At 45.1% G+C, this 26,040-nt stretch overlaps 1 protein-coding gene across 1 annotated transcript; it reads left to right on the top strand.

Annotated features, from left to right (window-relative positions):
• The first annotated feature begins 21,562 nt into the window (after nucleotides 1-21,562).
• Nucleotides 21,563-25,613, top strand: SWSAP1 (SWIM-type zinc finger 7 associated protein 1). Its single transcript, XM_063445955.1, has 2 exons — nucleotides 21,563-21,963; nucleotides 24,740-25,613. Exons 1-2 carry the CDS (start codon nucleotides 21,613-21,615, stop codon nucleotides 25,220-25,222), a joined length of 834 nt encoding a protein of 277 aa, XP_063302025.1. The 5' UTR covers nucleotides 21,563-21,612; the 3' UTR covers nucleotides 25,223-25,613.
• Nucleotides 25,614-26,040: the final 427 nt, after the last annotated feature.

The raw sequence follows: 26,040 nt of genomic DNA, 5'->3' as shown, positions 1-26,040 counted from the left end.
GAACTTCCTCAGGGTCCGCATATAAAAATAAGATCAATGTACAATCATAACATATGAAAAAAACATATCCCTACAATCATAACATATGAAAAAAACATAACATATGAAAAAAACATATATGTTTTTTTCATATGTTATGATTGTACATTGATCTTATTTTTATATGCGGTCCCTGAGGAAGTTCTTTGCAGAACGAAACGCGTAGGACCATACCGTCTTTTAATTTATTTTATTGATGGTGATTTTTCACCTTTTATCAATAAAAGCATTTTTCCTACCAACCTGTCTGAAGTCCTGAGCATTAATAAGGAGCCTCACGAGGAGCCAAGGGACCATCAGCCCCCCACATCTATCGGGGGAGGCACCCTATGAGCGATATATTCTACTACAATTTTGTGAGTGCATTCATATATAGCGCAAAAAGATGTGTTAATTGTACTTCACTATGTTGTATATTTTTTATGTTCCATTTAGAATCATTCTCTGCCGTATCCCGAAGTTTTGTTGTTTGTGGTTATAAATACATAAAAGTCTGGTCATCTTGTGTATCGTACTGGTGTGGAGGTCAGGAATAAGGAAGCATTGGGCAATGCTCATATTTACAAATGTTTTTAGGATTACTTTTGGAAAAATTACTGGGTGATAGGTATTGTTGTCATAAATCAATCCTGAGGCATTCATTTTGCATGGGTAAAATAGCACGGGGAGCTTGCTGACATGACCTACTTTACACTGCTAGTTATACCACGATATCAGACTGTTTTATATTATACCTGGTTTGTGGCTGAATTAGGATAACCTTCTTTTTCATTTTATTTATTTTCTTTAATATATACATTCACTTACAGATGTTCTTGCAGCATTTCTGAAACGTCGTCTTTGATTACATCCTAGCCACATAATTATTGTTAAAGCATGCCTACTAATCTTAAAGGGACACTATAGTCACTAGAACAACTACAGCTTAATGTATAGTCAGTCCCTGCACAATTTTTGCAGTAAGCACTGTCTTTTCAGAAAAAAGGCAGTGTCTGCATTGCTGCCTAGGTGTCAGGGTACCTGTGGTCTCTACCTCCGAAAGAGGTAGAGACTTAGCTGTTCCTCCATCCAGACGGTCTGATGGCTCCCTTCCCCGCGGTCTATCCGGTCATGCTAGGCCGGCCGCGAGGGAGTGACTGCCTTTTACAGCATCTAGGCAGGAAGTAGTCATCAGGACACTCCCCCGGAACGACCTGTCAGTCAATTGCTGCAGGACCAATCAAGACGCCTCGGCAGGGGCGGGCTGGGCCGGGGGGCAGGGAGGCAATTGCCCCCCAGGCCGCCCGAAATTATTTTAGGACCGGCTGCGGCGGGCCGGCCCTTTAAATGCTGCAGCCGCCGAGCAGAGCGCTCAGACGGCTGCAGCTGCTTTTCCCTCCCTCCCCTCCCCTGTAGGTGGCCGAGCTGCACTCCGGTCCGCGGTCCCGGCCGGAGTGATAGGAAAGTGCTCAGTTTGCACTTCCTATCAGTCCGGCCGGGTACAGGAAACAGAAACTCCTGTTCCACGCGGAACAGGAGTTTCTGTTTCCGTTACCCGGCCGGACTGACAGGAAGGTGCACACTGAGCACTTTCCTATCACTCCGGCCGGGACCGCAGACCGGAGTGCAGCTCGGCCACCTACAGGGTTGGGGGTAAGAAGGGGGGGGGGAGGGGGGAGAGTAAGAAGAAGAGGGGAGGGGGGGGAGAGTAAGAAAAGGGGAGGGGGGAGAGTAAGAAGAGGGGAGGGGGGGAGAGTAAGAAGTGGGAAGGGGGGAGAGTAAGAAGAGGGGCGGGGGGAGTAAGAAGTGGGAAGGGGGGAGAGTAAGAAGAGGGGCGGGGGGAGTAAGAAGAGGGGAGGGGGGAGTAAGAAGAGGGAAGAGAGGGAGTAAGAAGATGGAAGAGAGGGAGTAAGAAGAGGGGAGATAAGAAAAAGAGGGGGGTAAGAAGAAGAAGGGGGAGTAAGAACAAGAGTGGGGAGTAATTAGAAGAAGGGGTAAGAAGAAGAGGGGGGTAAGAAGAAGAAGGGGGAGTAAGAAGAAGAAGGGGGAGTAAGAAGAAGAGGGGGGAGTAAGAAGAAGAGGGGGGAGTAAGAAGAAGAAGGGGTAAGAAGAAGAATGGGGTAAGAAGAAGAAGGAGGGGTAAGAAGAAGAAGGGGGGTAAGAAGAAGGGGGGAGTAATAAGAAGAAGGGGGTAAGAAGAACAAGGGGGGGAGTAAGAAGAACACAGGGAGGAGGGGGGTAAGAAGAACACAGGGGGGGGGTGAGAACACACAGAGGGAGGAGTGAGAAGAACACAGGGAGGGTGGAGGGGGGATGAGAAGAGCACATGAGGGTGGGTGAGTGTGAGAAGAGACTGCTACGGGAGGGTGGGGGAGAGGAGAGACCACTAAGGGGCAGGGGAGAGCTCTAAGGGACAGAAGGGACAGCTCTATAGGACAGGGGGCAAGACAGGGAGCTCTTTAACACTACGCGCACACACACACAATGCATCCCTATACATACACAGAAACACACAATGCACCCCTATACATACACAGAAACACACAATGCATCCCTATACATACACAGAAACAGAACATGCTTCCCTTACACACAGAGAAACACACAATGCATCCATTACACACACACACAATGCAACCCTTACACACAAAGACAATGCATCATTTGCACACATACACAGAAACATACAATGCAAACCCTTACACACACATGCAAACACACACACTGTTTTCTTACATACACACAGAAACACAATGTATCTCTTACACTCAATGCACACACATACAGACACACACCTTGCATCCCTTATGCATACAAACACAGATTCACACAATGCATCCCTCACACACAACCAGAAACACATAATACATCCCTTATTGTCAGGGTACCTGAAGTCTCTACCTCGGAGGAGGTTAGACTTCCCGACGGCCGTTCTCTCAGGGGGGCTGATTCATCCAATCCTCACAGCTCTCTTAGTCATTCCCACGCCGGCCGCGATAGCCCCGCTTCCTTTTATGACACGACGCTCAGGAGCCGACGTCATGACGGCAATCACATCCCGACCTGTCAATCTAGTTCGGAACAACGAATCAGGGCTCGGCAAGGGCGGAGTCATCAATTAGAGAACCAGGGTAACCAGGGCAAGGGCGGAGTCATCAATTAGAGAACCAGGGTATAAAAGAGGGATGTGTGTAATGGTTCATTGCCCTGTCGTGGTTCTAGCTTGTCTAGTTCCTCAGTGCTCTTATGTCTATTGTTCTATTTGGTTTTGACTCGGCTTGTACTATCGTTCCTGTTTACCTCTCGTGTCCTTTGACCTCGGCTTGTCTCTCGCTTACCTGTTCTCTCGGTCCCTCGACCTCGGCTTGTCTCTGACCATTCTTTGCTTTCTCCTTACGTTAGTCCGGCCATTCTAAGGTCCGGTATACGTACTCCTCTCCTGTTCGTACTCTGCGTGTTGGATCCCTGTCCCGATCCTGACATTACGACAGGGCCATGGATCCTGCAGGTACAAACGCTCAGCTTGGTCCGCCTTACTCGAGGTTTGAAGCCATGGACCATAGAATGGACCAAATGGCCCTAGCGCTGCAAGCATTACTATCCCATCCGAGTAATCAAGCAGAGGAGATGCGTACTCCATCTATCTCTCTTGCTAACTGAGGCCTAGAGGTAGCCACAGTGGGAACTTCTTCCCGTGTTACTTCCCCTTTACGGTATGGCGGTGCTCCGGATACCTGTCGAGGTTTCCTAAACCAGATAGGAATTCATTTTGAATTACAACCCCGCGCCTACCCTACTGACAGGGCGAAGGTTGGATTCATAATCTCGCTACTCATTGACAAAGCTCTTAGATGGGCTAACCCTCTGTGGGAAAATGATAATCCAGTAGTCTATAACTATAATGCGTTTATTACTACTTTTAGGAGGACTTTTGATCCCCCAGGGAGAAAGGCCAGTGCAGCTAGATTACTATTACGTCTTAGACAGCATAATCTAACCCTTGTGGATTATGCGCTAGAGTTCAGATCCTTGGCGGCAGAGGTCAAGTGGAATGAACAAGCCTATATGGACGTATTTCTGAACGGATTATCAGATGTGATCTTAGACGAGGTTGCCACAAGGGATCTTCCTGAAAATTTAGAGGAATTAATTTCATTTATTTCTCGTATAGATGAACGTATGAGACAGAGGCAGAACACTCGTGATAATGGTTATAGACCTTCCTTAAGACTAACTCCCGCATTTCAGAATTCTGAATCTACTATACTAGCTCTCCCAGAACCTATGCAAATTGGTAACACTCGCCTTTCAGAGAATGAAAGACAATATAGGAGAAGGGAGGGTCGGTGTATGTATTGTGGAGTAGGCGGGCATTTACGCCTAAATTGCCCTAACCGTCCGGGAAACGCTCGCACCTAAGTTTCTCCAGAGGACAGGCCTTGGGTGTTTCTATTTTGTCCTCTACATATGATTACAGGGATCATAGGTTACTACTACAGGTTTCTTTAACTTGGGAAAAGGGAGTACTTAAAGCTATGGCATTAATAGATTCCGGAGCAGCTGAAAGCTTTATTGATCAAACTTTTGTCAAAAACCACTCTATCCCATCTCAGCTAAAGGAGACTCCATTGGCCGTTGAGGCCATAGATGGTAGACCTTTATCAGATCCTGTGATTTCTCGTGAAACTATACCAGTTAAGTTAACCATTGGTATTTTACACGAGGAGGAGATTTATCTCATGCTTATCTCATCCCCTTCAGTTCCTATAGTTTTGGGGTATCCCTGGCTTAAAAAGCATAACCCTACTATTGATTGGGAGCAAGGTGAAATAGTCTCTTGGGGTCAGGGTTGCCAGAAAGGTTGTGTACAGAAAGTCTCACCATTGTGCGTAGTGGACACACCTAGTAACTCTAACAAGCCCACAGAATTACAGATACCTTCCCAGTACCAGGATTTAAAGGCAGTCTTTGATAAGAGGAAGGCTGATACTTTACCCCCACACAGGTCCTTTGATTGTAAGATTAATCTCCTACCTGGTACTATGCCTCCGAGGGGCAATGTATATCCTCTATCCACTAAGGAGAACTTAGTCTTAGAAGAGTACATTCAGGAGAATCTAGACAAAGGATTTATTAGAAGATCCTCTTCTCCAGCCGGAGCCGGTTTCTTTTTTGTAGATAAAAAAGACGGTACACTACGGCCTTGCATTGATTATCGGGGCTTGAATAAGATAACTATCAGAAATGCTTATCCGATTCCCCTAATTACTGAGCTATTTGATCGCCTTAAAGGCTCTAAGATTTTTACCAAGTTAGATCTGAGGGGAGCTTATAACTTGGTGAGAATTCAGCAGGGCGATGAATGGAAAACGGCTTTCAATACCCGGTATGGCCACTACGAGTACACGGTAATGCCCTTCGGGCTTTGCAATGCCCCTGCTGTATTCCAGGACTTGATTAATGAGGTTCTTAGGGAATTTCAACATGAATGTGTTCTAGTTTATTTGGATGATATATTAATACACTCTAAAGAGCCTGAGGTTCATCACAAACAAGTCAGAAGGGTATTGCACAAACTCCTACAGCATGGGTTGTATTGCAAATTGGAGAAGTGTAGCTCCGACCAATCTCAGGTAAACTTTCTTGGTTACGTTATTTCTGGTGAGGGGTTTAAGATGGATCCTGTTAAACTCCAATCTATCTTGGATTGGCCATTGCCCAAGGGACTCAAGGCCATTCAGAGGTTTATCGGATTCTCGAATTACTACAGGCGCTTCATTAAGGGGTACTCGTCTATTATTGCTCCTATTACCAACATGACTAAACAGTGTTTGCGATTCTACTCGTTCTAGCCCCTTTTTCATGAATTATGGCTTTCATCCTTCCGTTCTTCCGTCGGCCTCCCCCTCCCAGGGGATACCGTCGGTTGATATTCATGTTGCCAATCTGAGAAAGTTGTGGGATCAGACTCGACAAATTCTTATTCATAATTCCATGGTGTCCAAACGACACGCTGACAAACGCAGAAGGCTGGCTCCGGTATTCTCTCCGGGTGATGGGGTATGGTTGAGTACCAGGAACATCCGCTTGAAAGTTCCTTCCATGAAATTTGCTCCTCGTTACATAGGTCCTTACAGGGTTCTGTGTCGTATAAATCCTGTTGCATATCGTCTGGCTCTTCCGCCTGCTTTACGCATCCCGAACTCCTTTCATGTTTCTTTATTAAAGCCTTTGGTGTGTAACAGATTTTCCTCCACTGTGCCTTCCCCTCGTTCTGTCCAGGTTGAGGGTCAGGAGGAGTATGAGATCAATTCCATCCTCGATTCTCGGATTTCTCGGGGGAAGGTGCAGTATCTTGTTGACTGGAAAGGATATGGTCCTGAGGAAAGATCTTGGGTGGTCCAGGAGGATGTGCATGCTCCTCGCCTTCTCAGGGCTTTTCATGCTCGCTTTCCGTCTCGCCCCGGTTCCTTCCGCCCGGTGGGCGTTTCTGAGGGGGGGGGGTACTGTCAGGGTACCTGAAGTCTCTACCTCGGAGGAGGTTAGACTTCCCGACGGCCGTTCTCTCAGGGGGGCTGATTCATCCAATCCTCACAGCTCTCTTAGTCATTCCCACGCCGGCCGGGATAGCCCCGCTTCCTTTTATGACACGACGCTCAGGAGCCGACGTCATGACGGCAATCACATCCCGACCTGTCAATCTAGTTCGGAACAACGAATCAGGGCTCGGCAAGGGCGGAGTCATCAATTAGAGAACCAGGGTATAAAAGAGGGATGTGTGTAATGGTTCATTGCCCTGTCGTGGTTCTAGCTTGTCTGGTTCCTCAGTGCTCTTATGTCTATTGTTCTATTTGGTTTTGACTCGGCTTGTACTATCGTTCCTGTTTACCTCTCGTGTCCTTTGACCTCGGCTTGTCTCTCGCTTACCTGTTCTCTCGGTCCCTCGACCTCGGCTTGTCTCTGACCATTCTTTGCTTTCTCCTTACGTTAGTCCGGCCATTCTAAGGTCCGGTATACGTACTCCTCTCCTGTTCGTACTCTGCGTGTTGGATCCCTGTCCCGATCCTGACACTTATACACAAATACACACTGCTTCCACTACACACAAACACACTGCATCACCTGCACAAACTAGTATCCCTATACACTACATACCATAAGCACACATATTAGATAACACATAACACATCCCCTACACACTCCACTCCCTGTGAGCGAGCTCATGGGTGGGTGGAACATATAAGTGGACTTATGAGTGGGCCTTATGGGCATACTCACTGTCAGGCACTGGGGCCCAGACCTTGAGCTGTGTAAGAGGCCCCCAAAAAATGGAGCTGCTTCCAATTCTCCCAGAACGTTGAATTTTGTGACCACAGTTGCAAACAGCCTCCAGAGGTCCTGTTCTACACCAGACCAGTGGAGCCAAACTGCAGCCCACCATCATCCTCATCTAATTGTAAGTAGGCAATCTAGTATATTATTAGTGACACTAATCTATAATTTACCTCACATTAAAGGGACACTATAGCTTAATGAAGTGGTTCTGGTGTCTATAGCTGGTCCCTGCAGGCTTTTTAATGTAAACACACACTGTGTGCAGCACTGGCGTTAGTTCATATGGCAGATCATATGGGTGGGGCATTGTGATGTCACATGGGGGGGGGGGCGGCAAATTTATATTTTGTCTAGGGCGGCAAAAATCCTTGCACCGGCTCTGATCCTGGGCAGTCTACTGGTGACCCACAGGAGGGGAGTTCACTGATTGCACTGCACTCTCCTCCTGCCCAGACCCGTCTTGACCGCAGTGCAAGTGCCCTCTGCCCCTAATTTACAGTGGCTCACACTCACAACAAGCAGTGCCTGGAGCCCTTTGCAGAGACGGAAACAAAGAGGTTCTGCGGCAGCTGGCCGTCCTGCAAGCATTCCATTAAACAGCTGTTCCCCATGCAGCCACAGGTGGCGTTGTGCTGGGAGACTGTGATTACTCTTCACTTCCTCCCAGCCTACAGAGCAGCGCATGGGGGAGAGAGGAGGAGGCATGATTTAATCTTACAATAAATCCTCTAAGCAAACCTTTATAAATTTGGGGGGATCAGCTCTGTTTCCACAGTTTATTGGTGTTTACTCTCATCTCTGTATTAATATTGAGGGATGTCTAAGTAGTAACATCAGTGTGTGTCAGCAGGGCCAGCCGTTGGGGTGGGCAAGCTGTGCGGTCACGCAGGGTGCCATGACAACAGAGGCGCCCGGCGGCCAACACAGCTCACAAGTTGGGTACACCAGCATATTTAATTTAAACGATTCGCTGGTGGTCCACTGGTGCGCACCAGCAGTAGGTGCAGTCAGATCATATCCTCTCCCTTGTGGTTCCGGCGCTCAGTTAGTGAGTCAGAGCACAGGCTCAGAGATTCTCAGCCTGTGCTCTGACAACATTGAAAGTCAGAGCCGTGAAGGAGCGGGTATGGCAAAGAGCTACTGATTAGCATAACATCAATATCCGTTATAAAACCAGAAAAAGGTGGGCATGGATGGTGAACCGATTTGGTGGCGCAATGGGCCACTTGACTGGTTTTGCCCCCCAGGCCTAAGGCTGCCAGCCCTCCCCTGCGCCTCGGAGGCGTGGTTACTGCTCTGAACAGGGTATTTAACAGAGCTTCTTTCATTAGCTCATTGCCCTGTCGTGGTTCTAGCTTGTTCTAGTCACTCAGTGCTTGTGTATTCTATTATCCCTTTTGGTTTTGACCCGGCTTGTTTACCTTACTCTGCTTATCTCTGTTACCCTTGATTCGGCTTGTCTCTCGCTTACCTGTCTTCTGTTACCCTCGACCTCGGCTTGTCTTTGACCATTCTATACTGTGCTACTTACGTTAGTCCGGCCATTCTAAGGTCCGGTATACGTATCTGGCTACTGTTTGTACTCTGCGTGTTGGATCCCTGTCCCGATCCTGACATTACGACAGGGCCAATGGATCCATTTTGAATTGCAGCCTCGCTCTTATCCTACAGATAGGGCAAAGGTAGGATTTATTATCACCCTACTTATTGAGAAAGCTCTGAGATGGGCCAACCCATTATGGGAGAACGATAACCCATTAGTTTATAACTATAACGCCTTTGTAACTGCTTTTAGAAGAACATTTGACCCTCCAGGTAGAAAGGTTAATGCAGCCAGACTACTGTTGCGTCTGAGACAGGAGAACCGAACACTGGTGGATTATGCACTAGAGTTCAGGTCTCTGGCGTCAGAGGTCAAGTGGAATGAGCAGGCGTATATGGATGTATTTTTGAATGGCTTATCTGAAGTAATCCTTGATGAGGTTGCTACCAGAGAACTCCCTGAGAATTTAGAGGATTTAATTTCGTTCATCTCTCGTATAGATGAACGTTTAAGAGAGAGACAGAACACTCGAGAGAAGAACCGGAGACCTTCTATTAGGTTAACTCCCGCTTTTCCAAGTCCTGACTCCACGGTATCTTTGCTTCCTGAACCTATGCAGATAGGGTATACCCGCCTCTCTGAGGAGGAAAGACAGTACAGGAGAAGAGAGGGTTTGCGTATGTATTGTGGAGCTAAGGGTCATTTACTCTCAAACTGTTCTAACCGCCCGGGAAACGCTCGCACCTAAGTCTCTCTAGAGGACAGGCCTTGGGTGTTTCTATTTTGTCCTCTAATCCTAAGTATAAAGATCACAGGCTTCTGCTACCAGTTTCCTTAACTTGCGGGAGGGAAGTAGTAAGGGCTATGGCTTTGATAGATTCCGGTGCTGCTGAGAATTTTATCGACCAAGCCTTTGCCAGTAAAAACAATTTCCCATCCCAGCTAAGGGAGACACCCTTGGCCGTTGAGGCCATAGATGGTAGACCACTACTAGACCCTGTTATCTTTCGTGAAACCATACCCATTGAGTTAAATGTTGGCATCCTACACGTGGAGAATTTATCTCTTCTGCTCATTTCGTCTCCTTCCGTTCCCATAGTTCTGGGGTACCCATGGTTGAAGGAACATAACCCTATTATTGATTGGGAGTTAGGGGAGATACTCTCGTGGGGCCAGGGCTGCCAGGATCGGTGTTTGTGCAAGGTTTCTCCATTAGCTAATATTAACATACAGGAGAATCCTACTCAGTCCACAGAAAGACAAATACCAGACCTTTACCTAGACTTAAGGGCAGTGTTTGACAAGAAGAATGCCGATTCTTTGCCGCCACACAGGTCATTTGACTGTAAAATTAAGCTTCTACCCGGGACTATGCCTCCGAGGGGCCATGTATATCCTTTGTCTGTTCAGGAGAACTCGGTTCTAGAGGAGTATATTCAGGAGAATTTAGAAAAGGGATTCATCAGGAGGTCTTCTTCTCCGGCCGGGGCGGGATTCTTTTTTATTAAAAAGAAAGATGGCACGCTGAGACCTATCGATTACCGAGGCTTAAATAAAATAACTGTCAGAAATGCCTATCCCATCCCACTGATTACCGAGTTATTTGATCGTCTTAAGGGCTCCAAAATCTTCACCAAGTTAGATCTCAGAGGGGCTTACAATTTGGTGAGAATCCAGCAAGGTCACGAGTGGATGACGGCATTCAATACCCGGTATGGCCATTACGAGTACACTGTTATGCCATTTGGACTATGCAATGCTCCTGCAGTATTTCAAGAGTTGATTAATGAGGTACTTAGGGAGTTTCAGCATGATTGTGTTATTGTTTACCTGGACGACATACTAATACACTCTAAGGAGATTGAGACTCACCATAGACAGGTTAGAAAGGTGTTACTCAAACTTCTGCAACATGGTCTATACTGCAAATTGGAGAAGTGCAGTTTTGATCAGTCTCAGGTAGACTTTCTTGGGTACGTGATTTCTGGGGAAGGTTTTAAAATGGATCCTGGTAAACTCCAATCTATTTTAGACTGGCCTTTGCCCAAAGGACTCAAGGCTATCCAAAGGTTTATTGGTTTCTCCAACTACTATAGGCGCTTCATTAAGGGTTACTCCTCTATCATTGCGCCTATTACCAATATGACGAAACAAGGGGCTGATACTAAGTTCTGGTCTGAGGAAGCTCTTGGTGCTTTTAAGACTCTCAAGGAACTTTTTGCCTCAGCTCCCATTCTAGTTCATCCTGATACGACTCTGCCTTTCCTGCTCGAGGTCAATGCTTCTGAGACAGGAGTTGGGGCTGTTCTGTCTCAAAGGTTAGGGGTGGATAAACCGTTACACCCTTGTGGTTTCTTCTCTAAAAAATTTTCTGGGCCTGAGAGCAGATATGACATCGGGGAGAGGGAACTGTTAGCGGTCATTAAGGCTTTAAAGGAGTGGAGACATTTACTGGAAGGGACACTACACCCTGTTACTATCCTAACGGATCATTAGAACTTGTCTTATATTGGGGAGGCTAAGCGCTTGTCCGCCAGGCAGGCTCGCTGGGCTTTGTTCCTCACTCACTTTAATTATGTACTTACGTATAGACCTGGTTCTAAGAACTCTAAAGCCGATGCTTTGTCTCGTCAATATGAACCATCCACTATAACTGAACCACTTCTGTCATCCATAGTTCCTAAGGGGAATATCATCGCGAACACGAATCTCAGGATTCACTCTCCATTGCTTTCTGAGATCATGAAGTTTCAGCATTTGGCACCCAAACAGACTCCTGGGGATCGACACTTCGTTCCTGCCGCTCTCCAACTGGAGGTGCTACGCTGTCTCCATAACAGCAAGGTGGCTGGGCATCCTGGTATCCGCAAGACTTATGCGCTGGTCTCTAAAGATTTTTGGTGGCCTGACTTACGCAAGGATATTAAAGAATTCATCGGGGCATGTGAAGTTTGTACCAAGACCAAGCTACCCCATTCGCTTCCATGCGGATTTCTGCACCCTTTAGAGGTTCCTGAAAAGCCTTGGTCCTGTCTGGCAATGGACTTCATTGTTGATTTGCCTATCTCTAAAAAGCAGACTGTCATCCTCACTGTGGTAGACAGATTTACTAAAATGGCTCACTTCATTCCCTTACCTAAACTCCCATCTTCGCCCGAATTAGCGGAGATATTCGCCAGGGAGATTTTCCGGTTGCATGGGATACCTTCCCAAATTGTCTCTGACAGAGGCTCCCAATTTGTTTCCCGTTTTTGGAGATCATTCTGCTCCCAACTAGGCATCAAATTGAATTTCTCCTCTGCCTATCATCCTCAGTCCAATGGAGCTGCTGAACGCACTAACCAAAAAGTTGAACAATATCTACGTTGTTCGTTTCAGAACACCAGGACGATTGGGTCGGTTTGATTCCTTGGGCGGAGTTTGCACACAACAATCTCGTTTGCGATTCTACTCATTCAAGCCCCTTCTTCATGAATTATGGTTTTCATCCGTCTATTCTTCCTTCGGATTCTCCTTCCCAGGTGGTGCCGTCGGTTGATGTTCATGTTGCCAATTTGAGGAAGTTGTGGGATCAAACTCGACAAATCCTTGTGCACAACTCTATGTTGGTTAAGAAACACGCTGATAAACGTAGAAGGGCGGCTCCGGTCTTTGTTCCAGGTGATAGGGTATGGCTGAGCACGAGGAACATCCGTTTAAAAGTGCCATCCATGAAGTTCGCTCCTCGTTATATTGGACCCTACAGGGTGCTGACCCGTATCAATCCAGTTGCGTATCGTTTAGCTCTTCCTAATACCTTACGCATCCCGAACTCGTTTCACGTTTCATTGCTGAAACCACTCATATGTAACAGATTTTCCTCCACAATAGCCCCTCCTCGCTCCGTTCAGGTGGAGGGTCAGGAGGAGTATGAGGTTAACTCTATTATTGATTCTCGAATCTCCCGGGGGAGAGTACAATATCTGGTTGATTGGAAGGGATATGGTCCTGAGGAGAGGAGTTGAGTACCTCAGGAGGATGTTCATGCTCCCCGTCTCCGCAGGGCGTATCACTCTCGCTTCCCATCTCGTCCTGGTTCATTCCGCCCGGTGGGCGTATCTGAGAGGGGGGTACTGTCAGGGTACCTGTGGTCTCTACCTCCGAAAGAGGTAGAGACTTAGCTGTTCCTCCATCCAGACGGTCTGATGGCTCCCTTCCCCGCGGTCTATCCGGTCATGCTAGGCCGGCCGCGAGGGAGTGACTGCCTTTTACAGCATCTAGGCAGGAAGTAGTCATCAGGACACTCCCCCGGAACGACCTGTCAGTCAATTGCTGCAGGACCAATCAAGACGCCTCGGAGGCGTGGTTACTGCTCTGAACAGGGTATTTAACCGAGCTTCTTTCATTAGCTCATTGCCCTGTCGTGGTTCTAGCTTGTTCTAGTCACTCAGTGCTTGTGTATTCTATTATCCCTTTTGGTTTTGACCCGGCTTGTTTACCTTACTCTGCTTATCTCTGTTACCCTTGATTCGGCTTGTCTCTCGCTTACCTGTCTTCTGTTACCCTCGACCTCGGCTTGTCTTTGACCATTCTATACTGTGCTACTTACGTTAGTCCGGCCATTCTAAGGTCCGGTATACGTATCTGGCTACTGTTTGTACTCTGCGTGTTGGATCCCTGTCCCGATCCTGACACTAGGAACTCCTCCAGTGGCCACTCCTCAGATGGCTACTAGAGGTGCTTTCTGGGTGCACCACTGACAGTCAGTGCCTCCACCCTCTGCATGGAGACACTGAACTTTTCTTATAGAGATGCATTAATTAAATACATCTTTATAAGGAGATGCTGATTGGCCAGGATAGTGTTTGGTTCCACCCCCCTGTCTCCTTGGCTGAGATCAGAATTGATGATCTAAGCCAGGGGTAGGCAACCTTTAAGCAGCACTGTGCCGATATAGGATTGAGATGTCCCGTAGCGTGCCGGTCCTATTTTTTTTAAATTGAGGTGTCTATGCTGCCGTATTCTGCTTGTGTTATTTATACTGTTACGGTACACCCTGGTATAAGAGGGGTTAATACCGCTGAGGAAGTTCCCTTTCCGAATGAAGAAGCAGCTAATAGCAGTTCTGTAACGGCTACCCAGGTAGTGAGAGGGTATCAGCCGTTGGAGACGTCCTTTTCCTTGGCAAGTTGCTGTATCAAAGTAAAACTGGTATAATCCCATCCACGAGATCCAGAGGGAGAGTCAGGTTCAGCTGTAAAAAGAGCAGAGTAATAATCCAATATAATTCCCTTTCAAGAACGAGACGAGGCTACGTTTTGAAGGGTCAAGAAGAACTGAGTGCTGGAACACCCAGCCTGGTTTTTATTACAGTAAAGTACAAACAGAACACACCCAGGGGGAGGTATAAAATAGCCAATCACATACATGGTTCAACCCCCACGTCTCCTCCCCTCAGATAACATGTAACATAATTAAAACATACACAATTTTACTCAAGTTCTGGATGTACCCCAAAAACAGGGGGTACACCTTTCTCATTCAGGGGAACAACATATCCAAATATCAGCCCATTCGGATGAAAGGTTCGGGAGTTATGGAGTTCCAAAGTTTTGACCGACCGCACAGACAAACTAGCCGAAAATAGTTCCATAAGTTTTGGCCTTGCGGTCGGTCCTCGTTCGTACGGTAAAAAGGCACGAAAATCTTGCCATCGATTCGAATCTCGGTGGTCGCTAGAATCCCCATAGGCTGTTAAGTCTTTCTACCAAACAGCAGGGTGTTCGGTAGCTTTGGCACGAATCCCCGGTGCTATGGAGGTCTCAGCGGTGTTCGCCTGTTTGCGTAGCCTTTTTTAGTTCCAGACGATTGCTGGCAAACACCGCTGTTCGTGCGTAAGATGGCCGCGAACACGTGCAAAGTCCCGAAATGGCGGCCAACTATACTTAACACAAAGGATTCGTGCTGACCCATACGAACGGCTGAAATAGAACTGGGAGGTAAAATATCCCTTAATTACCAGCAGGGTGGTCCGGTGTTCGGTAGTTTGATTCATTTATTTATAAGGTGCATTACTACCGAACAGATGATATAAAATACAATTCCCTTGATTATTCCACAGGCACCAGGGAACTGTAAGGTTCTGTTAGCCGAACAGGAACCATACAAAATCTTTCATGAGCCAAACAGCCGAACGAGTAAATCATACAAATCCAATACCCCCAAGTACGAGACCAAGCTCCGTATTGAGGGTTAAGCAGAGATCTGGTTTATTGAGGGCTACCTGCCCAGTATTTATGCAGGTCTCCCACCTGGTGGACACTCCCCTAGGGGACCAGATGGAAGACTGGGACAATGTGGATAAAGTAGCCAATCACAGTGGCACAAGCATAAACACTCCCCCTTGATGTAGATAAACCCTCCTCTCTATCCTGGAGATAATTGGGAAGTAATCCAATTATCTCCATGGATAGAGGCTAAACTCCATTTTGTACCTGAACATAAAAATACAATAAAATCAAATACCGTATATACTCGAGTATAAGCCCACCCGAATATAAGCCAAGGCCCCTAATTTTACCCAAAAAAACTGGGAAAACTTATTGACTCGAGTATAAGACTAGGGTGGGAAATGCAGTAGCTACTGGTAAATTTCTAAATAAAATTAGATCCTAAAAAATTTATATTAATTGAATATTTATTTACAGTGTGTGTATATAATGAATGCAGTGTGTGTGTGTGAATGCAGTGTGTGTGTATGAATGCAGTGTGTGTGTGTATGAATGTAGTGGGTGTGTATGAGTGCAGCGTGTGTGTATGAGTGCAGCGTGTGTATGAGTGATGTGTGTATGTATGAATGCAGTGTGTGTGTATATGAGTGCAGTGTGTGTATGAGTGCAGTGTGTGTGTATGAGTGCAGTGTGTGTATGAATGCAGTGTGTGTATGAATGCAGTGTGTGTGTATGAATGCAGTGTGTGTATGAATGCAGTGTGTGTGTATGAGTGCAGTGTGTGCATGAGTGCAGTGTGTGGGGGGGCTGGCAGGAAGCTGTTACTTACCTCTCCTGCAGCTCCTGTCAGCTCTCTCCTCCTCTGCACCGGTCCGTGCAGCTCCTCTGTCAGCTCACAGTGTAAGTCTCGAGAGACCCGCACTATGACCCCGCGGCTCTCGCGAGACTTACACTGGGAGCTTACCAGTTCAAGTGTTCCTTTAACATAGATGCACTCTATTATAGAAGGAAATTGTGACCCCTACCTTTCTTTTTTTTAAATGATGTCACTGTGGGTAGCCTTTTCTGCCGTGAGTCTTCACTGACCTATAGCATCAGGGGTCGGAGTTGTTGGAGTGACCATGTAGTTGCTCACCAAAAACACAGGAGCCAACACAGCCCCTAAACTCACCTTGTGCCGGTATTATACACTAATGGGTTATAGTCAACTACAGTTTGGAATAAATCACAAGATGGTGGATTTGGTATCCACCTGTAGCTGCACAAACTGTTTGAAAACTTAAGAATATACTCACAAAAAACAAATTCTAGCTGATAACCAAACTTAAATCAAAAATATAAATACTCTGGGGGGCTTCATTCTGACTGAAATTTAAGTGGTAGAGACTTTATATCATTTCCCAGTTAGCTTGAATTTCACTCCGTGTTCTAGAGCTGACAAAAGTCCACAAACAGGGTCATTTAGACGTGGAGAGTAGGAACATCATAATAGCCCCAGGCAATAGACTGCTATGGCAGAGCTGCATTTCCTAATGTCACTGAATCCCATCGGGCACAAGAAAGAGTTTTTCAGAATTTGCTTTCCAATGAGTCCCCACGGAGACCTGTGCCACTCAATAAAAGGTAATGAACCGTTGTATGGAGTTTTGAGGTGGTAGCTCCAGATTATTGTGGAGATTCCGTACTAAAACTGAGTTTGGGACATTGTGTTAGTTACAATCATTACACATTCTGTAATGATAGAGTTTTGTAGAGTTGGTATATGCACTCTAGATTCTATAGCTAGAGTGGGATTAACCATAAGGCGACTCTAGGCATCCGTCTAAGGCCAGGGGTTAGACGGAAGCAACTAGAACCATGAATTTGCTTGGTCCATTAACCACCCCTTTGTGAGGAATGCAAGGGGGGCCCAAACGATTAACCCGCCTAGGGCACATGGGGAACTTCATCCGTCTCTGACTATGAAGTTCTCAAGACAGGACTGTATGAGGTTTTGAGGTGGTGATGGTGGCTCTAGATTTCTCTGGGGGTTCCATAACAGAGCTGAAAGGGGGCTCACTGTTCCATAATTAGCTTTGATAATAGTTTTTTTCTTTAAAGTCGTGACACTGACCATATTGTCATGCTTCAGTTGTAATGACAGAGCCATTTGTGATATCATAATGGTGGCTTTGAATTACCGTACCATAGCAATGACAGGGCTGTGTGTGTGGGATTATAGCAATTGGTTCTGTACTAGTTGAAGTGTGTGGTTTGACAGCAGTGTCTCCAAGATATGCTACAGGCAGAGAGTGCAGTATCCTTGGGAGAACATAGAGTGTCTCACAAACATTTAGTTTAGTTATTTATTATCTCTAACAGCAGACACTGTCCCTCCCAAGACTCCTACGTAAAAAACAACTAGTAGGGCCTCTTTCCCGCCTGAGTCTGTTAACTATTTCCTGCTGGTGACAAACAGAGTTTTTAAAAATAAATAAATAAGAAAATGTGAGGCCTTAGCTTTATATATAAAACAACCACTAGGGGTTTACAAGCAGAGAAATCTCTACATTGTTGCTAATATATGTAGCAGGAATACGCGTCCCTCTGAATTGTATTGTATGTGTTGCAATAAATTTCATTCTGATCCATTTATGTCTATTGATTCAGCCTTTGGTTTCAACAGAGCTGACAATCTATTTTATTTCTTACAATCTGCTATCAAATGTTTTCCAACTGCCTTTTAACTAATGCCCACTGACATTGAAGACAGCACTTATTCTATTGATATTTAAATTAGCTTGGTGGATGCAAAATTTCAATATGCAATAATACTAAATACTTTGTATAAAGAGGATCAGTCCAGAGTGTAGGACGCCAGGTCTGCAGTAATAGACATGGCAAGAAATATTAAAGGGTTACTTCTACCACTATCACCACTTCAGTGATTTGCAGTGGTTATGGTGGTAAGAATCAGGATGTGCAGCATTTCAGCTTGAAATTCTGCACATACAGAGTTATTTGCACTTGTGTGCCGGGGGCTAGTTACAACCCGGACAGCTAAATGTCAATTCTGTGCATATTTACGTATCTGTTGTCAGCGACAATGCTGGCAACAGACATAATGAGTTTCTCCCTTACAGACAGGACACCTTCAATGATTATGCTTGCTCTCCCTTCCCTTTTTTTGTATGGTCCCTCCAGGTTCCTCCGCTACCTGAGATTTTTTTTTTTTTTTTATTGTGTCTGCTATGAGTGGTCTTGATATATTGAAAATGTCTGGTTTAAAAAGCAACGGCAGGCTGAGGTCTTACGGCTTGCATAATGACTTTTCTGTCAAACATCTTACTGAGATAGATCACACAACATAAATCTATAAATTCAAAATATCATGAAAAAATATTTATAAGTTTCTTTTCTGATTGGTATGGGCTGTGTGAATCAAATAAAGTATAATCAAGTATTACACCCACACAACCATTTCTTATCACATCTGTCACCATGCTACAGGAGTATGTATATAATGTGAAAACTATGTATTAAGAAATAAAACAAAATAATTTCTGTTATAGATAGGATGTGGTTACAGATGAAGAAATATACATTTAAAGGGACACTATAGTCACCTGAACAACTTTAGCTTAATGAAGCAGTTTTGGTGTATAGAACATGCCCCTGCAGCCTCACTGCTCAATCCTCTGCCATTTAAGAGTTAAATACCTTTGTTTATGAACCCTAGTCACACCTCCCTGAATGTGACTTGCACAGCCTTCCATAAACACTTCCTGTAAAGAGAGCCCTATTTAGACTTTCTTTATTGCAAGTTCTGTTTAATTAAGATTTTCTTATCCCCTGCTATGTTAATAGCTTGCTAGACCCTGCAAGAGCCTCCTGTATGTGATTAAAGTTCAATTTAGAGATTGAGATACAATTATTTAAGGTAAATTATATCTGTTTGAAAGTGAAACCAGTTTTTTTTTCATGCAGGTTCTGTCAATCATAGCCAGGGGAGGTGTGGCTAGGGCTGCATAAACAGAAACAAAGTGCTTTAACTCCTAAATGACAGTGAATTGAGCAGTGAAATTGCAGGGGAATGATCTATACACTAAAACTGCTTTATTTAGCTAAAGTAATTTGGTGACTATAGTGTTCCTTTAACCCCTTAAGGACCAAACTTCTGGAATAAAAGGGAATCATGACGTGTCAGACATGTCATGTGTCCTTAAGGGGTTAATGTTTGGGGTTGGGTTCAATATAGATGCTGAATGTTGATGAATTACAGGTATTTATTATATGTCTATATCAGGGGTAGTCAACCTGATCCCTACCGCCCACTAGTGGGCAGTTTGGGATTCCAGGTGAGCGTTGGTGGGTTCTGCAGAAAATGCCCAGTGGGCTTTGATGGCCATGGACCCGGACCATGCCGAGTCAGCCTTGCTGTAAGCCCTCTCGGGCTGGTCTCCCTCAACGGGCCGCTGGCACTTAGTTCCAGCAGAGGGAGGGAAGGGCCTGGGAGGCTCTGTGTTCCTCCAGCGAGCAGGCTGGTTGGAGCATTTCCACGTGCTACCATGGCAAAGCTCCGATACAGTGCTGCGTTCACAGGAGGGCAGGAGAGTCAGCCTGCAGGCTTAAGTGAACATGCCCCAATTGGACCACCAGGGCTGGCAGCATTATATCCCCCCTCCCTGGTAAAAGGGAGGGGAGACATTAAGATAGATATTCACATCTCATTCACCTACACACAGCATAGACTCTATGTACCAGTCACACACAAACACACACTGCCCCCTCACACACATACACTGCCCCCTCACAAACACAGACAGCCTCCTTACTCACACTACACGCCTCACACACACACACACTGCCCCCCTTACACATGCAAAGCACTCTTCACAGACGTACAACACCCTTCACACATGCACAGCAACCTTCACACATGCACGGCAACCCTCACACATGCACGGCAACCCTCACACATGCACAGCAACCTTCACACATGCACGGCAACCATCACACACTTACAGCAACCCTACACACTACACCCTTCACACACATATAGCACCCTTCGCACACACACACACACACTGCACCCGTCACACACTCGGCCCCCTCACACACACTGCACCTTTCTCTCACACACACACTATACCCTTCACACACACAAAGAAATGAAAAGTAGAATAAAAGACAGGAAAAAAATAGATAGCCTTTATAGCCATTGATCTTTAGAGGAACACTCCAAGCCTCACAAACTCTTCAGTCAGCTTTAGGTGCCAGGATTGCCTTGGCGGCCACCAGGGTATGAGAATGGTTTGACACCTTACCTCGGACCTGTCGGGTACTGGTCGCACCAAAGAAGCTCCACTGAAAATGTATTACATTTTTATTACAACATAGTAGATATACAACAAAAGGAAACATGCATGTATTTTTATTTCTGCATGTTTTCTTTGGAGGTCTTTGAAAAACAGCTTGCAAAAACTGTAAATCTACCATGCAATGATGTGAGCCTAAAGGCCACGTGCTTGCAAGGTTATGGAAGTCAGTTAATATTGAAACTATATTCATTCACGCAATCCCATTTGGCAATGCCAGATCCTACATATGTTCTAGAACACTTTGCTGATACACGCTGTAGGATGATTCATGAATAGTGCTGCCCTGAAGTCGTTTCATGCAGAATAGAAATCAGTTCAATAAAGGGCTACTTAACTTCAGTGATTTGAAGTGTTCATGGTCGCTGGAGTCTGTATTATAGCATTTTATACAGAGTTTCACCCCTTTGCTGCCGGACGGTCCCTAGCCATCCTAGAACAAAAGTTCCAGATTGGCTACTTTCAACTCTGTTCGTGTTTCTATGCATGGAGGGGAAGCCATTGACTGAGAGTGATCAGCCGACCCTCTGAGCCAATGAATGCATGGCAGGATAGACATCCAACTTCTCTTTTTCCTGATGCAAAGAAGACACGGCTGGTACCCATGTAACACGACAAACTGTTGTAAAACCAATTGCCCATTACTGTGAAAAAGCGCCAAGGTACTCCAGTCACCATAACCACTGCAGGATGTGATGGTCATGGTGCTTGGGGTAAACCTTTCATGCAGTTAGAATTTCAATAAGTTGTTCAATGACTATTTGATTTCCCCCTTGCAGCATATGAATTCCACATACAACAAGGCAGCATGCTTCATGTGCCATTCAACAGCAGCTATCCAAGATAACATGGTGGGTCTGGCAGCCCTTATACTGCACTGAATGGATAAGGAAGCTATTACTGAGCATTTAGATACTAGCTGGCTCTATCCTCTCCTCTCCATGTACAGTCAGACTACAGCACATAAATGACATGATGCACAGAACAATGTTGACACTTCCGCGTTCTAAGCCTCAGTTTGATTCACACACAGTACAGTCTGCGCGACATCGAGACCTGACACGCAGACGCTGATCTATTTCTTTACTTCCGGTCTCACAGCCAATAGGCACCGAGAAGGCGGGGCTACGCGATACCCACGTGTTGCTCCATGGCTCAGGTGTTTCTGAGGGTCCTGGATGAGCTCCTGGACACCAGCCATGTGAGGTGTGACCCTGGGCTGTCACCACCTGGACCATCACACCACCCAACCCCCCAGGACAGGGAGTCCTCCATCACTGGCCCCCAGGGGCCTGGCTATGTCTGCTCTGCTCTCTGTGGCCCTCAGGGGCCCCCACTGTTACTCATTGGACCCCATGATTGCGGGAAGACAGCTCTTCTCTTCCTGGCCGCTGTTGTGGCTGCTGAGGAAGGTGCTGGGCCTGTGATCTACCTGTCCAGAGACCCCCTGCAGAAACTACCTGGAGCAGGCAAGCTAGCAAGGGACCCACTCATACTCAAGGTGCCTATTACTGGGCTGGGGTGTGCATGGTGAAAGAGGAACACATTGGGGGACTCTCTACCCTACAATCTTAGTAGCATCTTTATTGTGGTAACTCGGTTATTGTAAACTCAACAGTTCTAATGTCAGAGTCAGTTACAAACTATATTTGAGAATATTTTAGACCTGCCTTATTCTATTAATCCATATAATGGTTTGTTCTGGTCAGCAACCTTTAATTTCTGAGTATAAAAGAAATATATAATAAAACAAACTTCAAGCACCATAACCACTACAGATAGCTATTTGATAGCTTACCTTACTAGGGGGCCAATGTGCGCGCGAGCCAGAGCACTTGTGGCACCATAACTATTGCAGTGTGATTTAGTGGTTATGGTGATTGGAGTGTGTTTTATTTAAAAATATATATTTACTGCATCCACTTGCCCAAGCAGAAAAGTCATGTTATTTGCCTCTAATAATATCTTACACACATTAATTCTGTAAAATCTATAGTGTTGCCTACTAAACTCTAAATTGCTACAAACTGCAAAATGTATTGAAAAATCCTTGAATTTGACAGTAAATTGCAGTTGAAGTGTTTGCTCAGATGCCCCAGCAAGTTCTATTGGTGCAGTTTATTTTTCCAATACATTTCTGTGTATGCTAATTGGGGATCATCTTATATTATTTTGCTAAAGCAAATACCGATTGGTTGCCTTTTGGAGTGATGGCTGATAACGCGTGCTGATATTCTGTACTTTTGAAGTTTTTGAAAAACTAACAATTGCTTCCCAAATCTGGCACCAACTGATCATCCTGGCCGCAATCACACTGATATCTCTCTAAGGCCATGTTGGGATCTGTGAGAACCCAGCATGTACAGTGCTGTTACTGACAGGAGTTTGATGACAGCAAGCACACTCATCTCACTGTCAGCCAACCCAGTACATTACAGTAGATTATTCACTGTCTCACTTCCCTGCCTTCAGCTGAGCTCCGCATGCGGGGACTCCCAGAAAGAGGTGACGTGAGATTCCGATGTGGAACTTCATTGGGTGGCGCTAGAGTTTCTGGATGCAGAAAGCGGCGTGTGGTGACTGGGTGAGGCGAGTAAGTTATTGTAAATTACGAGGCCGATACTGATTATTGGTAAAATGCAGACTATTATTATTTATATAGCGCCATCACATTCCGTAGCGCTGTACAATGGGTATCTGCTCTAATAACCAATAATTGGTCTATCTATGTTAATAAGAACCCTGTAAATGTCAGAATTCACTGAACAAGTTGATTTATTCCCTGGAATCTGTAGCAAGTTGAAATCTGAGTTTCAAAATTCTTCAACTTGTCTATAGTTTGGCTACATTTATTTATATACCATTAAGTTAATTAACGGAAATAAACGTTTTGAAAGCTAGAAGTGAGACTTTGATGACTGTTGGACTTTTTACTAAGTTCTAGCAATCTCCTAAAGGGATGTAGTTAGGAGCTACATGTATACTTACACCTGCTTCTTTATTTTAACCATACATTGCCAGTTCTGGGAATTTATCGGACTCTGAGTCCCTTAAACGACGCTGGACATCCTCACCTTTTGCATTAGGACATCCAGCGTTGGTCAAGTCCCCATAGGAAAGCATTGATTCACTGCACATAAGGTCCCCCTCTCGTATGACGTTGGAGGAGGGCACTATAGTGTTAGGAATACAAATTTTTAGTCATTCACACTGCGTCACATTGGGCTGGGCCACATTGAAAGGGCTCTCATTTGCTCCTATTATGATGCAATTGGAGATGTGTTTGCAGTATTTACAGCAGGATGGATATAATGCATTCCTTGCAATCTGTAGATGACTGTAATTATCTCCCTGTAGGATTTGCTCCTAAAATTCAGAGCATGGTAAGAAATCTCACCCATGAGTTCAGAACTCTGGACATAGCAATTTTTAGGAGGAATGAAAATATATCTGGGATTTCAGAAAGGCTGGTTGGACAGAAAATAGCAATTTACATAAATAAACATAGGTATAATCATGCTCTTAACTTCTGGCTAGTTCCAATATATGAAATAGTTTTTATATCTATAGACAGGAGCTATAGCCCCCTCTAGAGGATGTATTGGTTAATAAAATGTATGTTTAAATGCCCACTTGATTTCTCACTTAAAGGAACACTATAGTCACCCAGACCACTTCAGCTTATGTTTACACTAGGGTTAATCCAGCATCGAGTGGCTGTCTTCCTGACAGCCGCTAGAGGTGCTTCTGCAACGCTGAATGCGGAAATCGCATTCAGCATGCAGAACGTCCATAGGAAAGCATTGAGAAATGCTTTCCTATGTGTGTTTTTTAATGCGTGCGCGGCTCTGGCCGCACATGCGCATTCTGCTCCACTCGGGAGCTGACATCGGAGTGGGAGGAGAGGTCACCAGCGCCGAGAGAGCCCGGTGCTGGATTAAAGTAAGTAACTGAAAGGGTTTTAACCCCTTCAGCGCCGAGGGAGGGGGGTCCTGAGGGTGGGGGGGACTAAGGGTTCTATAGTGTCAGGAAAACTAGTTTTATTTTGCTGACACTAAAGTGATCCTTTAAAAATTAATCTTAAAAAAGGCTCAGAACAAATACTCTATGAACTGTTATTTTAATGTTTTTAAAACACATTCAGCAGTTTAAAAATGTAACCTGTATGAATAGTTTACTATGCTCAATTCAACGTGATGTATTATACCTTAGTCTAATTATTTATAATTGCCCATGCGTGGTTGTGACATAATCCCTCTTTGCTTTTCTTCATACAGCAAATCCGCTTTCTCTACCCAAAAACACTGGAAGATCTCCTGCAACTCCTTTCTTCCCTTCATCTTACATCACCCTCTCCCTCCTTTCTTTTGTTGGATGGGTTGGAGCATTTTCTGCCTCCGGGTTGTAGCCCTACTGATGGGGCTTTCCTTTCCGCCCTTCTTCTGGACTCTTCCACAAACCTTCGTTGCGGCCTTCTGGTGTCTGCAGTTCCCCCGTTGGAGGTAGTTGATGGGGTGTTTATGACTGTTGAGAGATACTTTCCAAACCAGTGCCACCTATCTCCAGAGGTGTCAACAGACGTGGAGCAGAAGAAGTATAGTATTGCCTACTTGAACAATCTCCCAGAACGGTTTCTTCAAATCCATCAGGATGGAACCCTCAGGATCTTCAACAACCAGCCAAACAAACAAACGCATAGAACCCAATGGACAGAAAATAAGGTGCAGCAGATACCACTGAAACGGTCATCAGAACATTAATAAACTAATTTTGCTGGAAGGACCACATTGTACCATTTATCTACTTCTATTTTTTCATTAAAATTATTTTCAATAACTCACATAAGGTGCATATATTTTATGTAATGTGTAACTTTTGGGATCTATTTGCAGGATACAGCAGACTACATATACCGAATGAATACTTACTACTTCCCATACGCAAGACCAAAATGGTTAAACTAGAAAATATTTCTCAAATCGGCTTTTTTCAGTTTAGTGAGTAACCCTGACAGTCCATTTCAATGCTAATGCATACGATGGCATATAAACTACCCAGTAGCCTGTTATTTACTTAACTAGAAATTGTCTTGTTTCTGCCAATGGAGATGTAAATAGTTGTGAATTCCTTTATTGTGATTTGAATGAGAAAATTAAAGTATTATGACATTTAGTCTACTGAACAGCTTTGTATGTTTATCTAGACGTCTGTTTACTCTTTTAAAGGGACACTATAGTTACCAAAGCAACTTTAGCTTAATGAAGCAGTTTTGATGTATAGATCATCCCCTGCAGTCTTACTGCCATTTAGGAGTTAAATCTTTTTGTTTATGCTCCCCTAGTTACACCTCACTGCAGGTAATGTTCAAAACCTACCTAATATAGAGAAATCACTTCCTGTAAATAGAGGCTGTGGTGGTCTCCTTGAACGACAAAAATTAAATATGAATAAAGCTAAAACTTACATGTGTTCCAGCACAGAGGGCCAAGCTGGCGTGGAGTTTCACCTCTGGCAGTAGAAGGTTTAAACACTGTATGTGCAGAGTTTTGCTATGACGCCAGCTACCATGACCACTTCA

This window comes from Pelobates fuscus, chromosome 3 (assembly GCF_036172605.1).
Source record: "Pelobates fuscus isolate aPelFus1 chromosome 3, aPelFus1.pri, whole genome shotgun sequence".
Taxonomy (NCBI): Eukaryota; Metazoa; Chordata; class Amphibia; order Anura; family Pelobatidae; genus Pelobates; species Pelobates fuscus.
This window is presented reverse-complemented; position numbering and strand designations above follow the sequence as displayed.

Coding starts and splice junctions, on each gene's coding strand:
- SWSAP1 (XM_063445955.1), top strand. CDS start 21,613: ATGGCTCAGGTGTTTCTGAGGGTCCTGGATGAGCTCCTGGACACCAGC. Junction 21,964..24,739: donor GGGACCCACTCATACTCAAG/GTGCCTATTACT, acceptor TTCTTCATACAG/CAAATCCGCTTTCTCTACCC.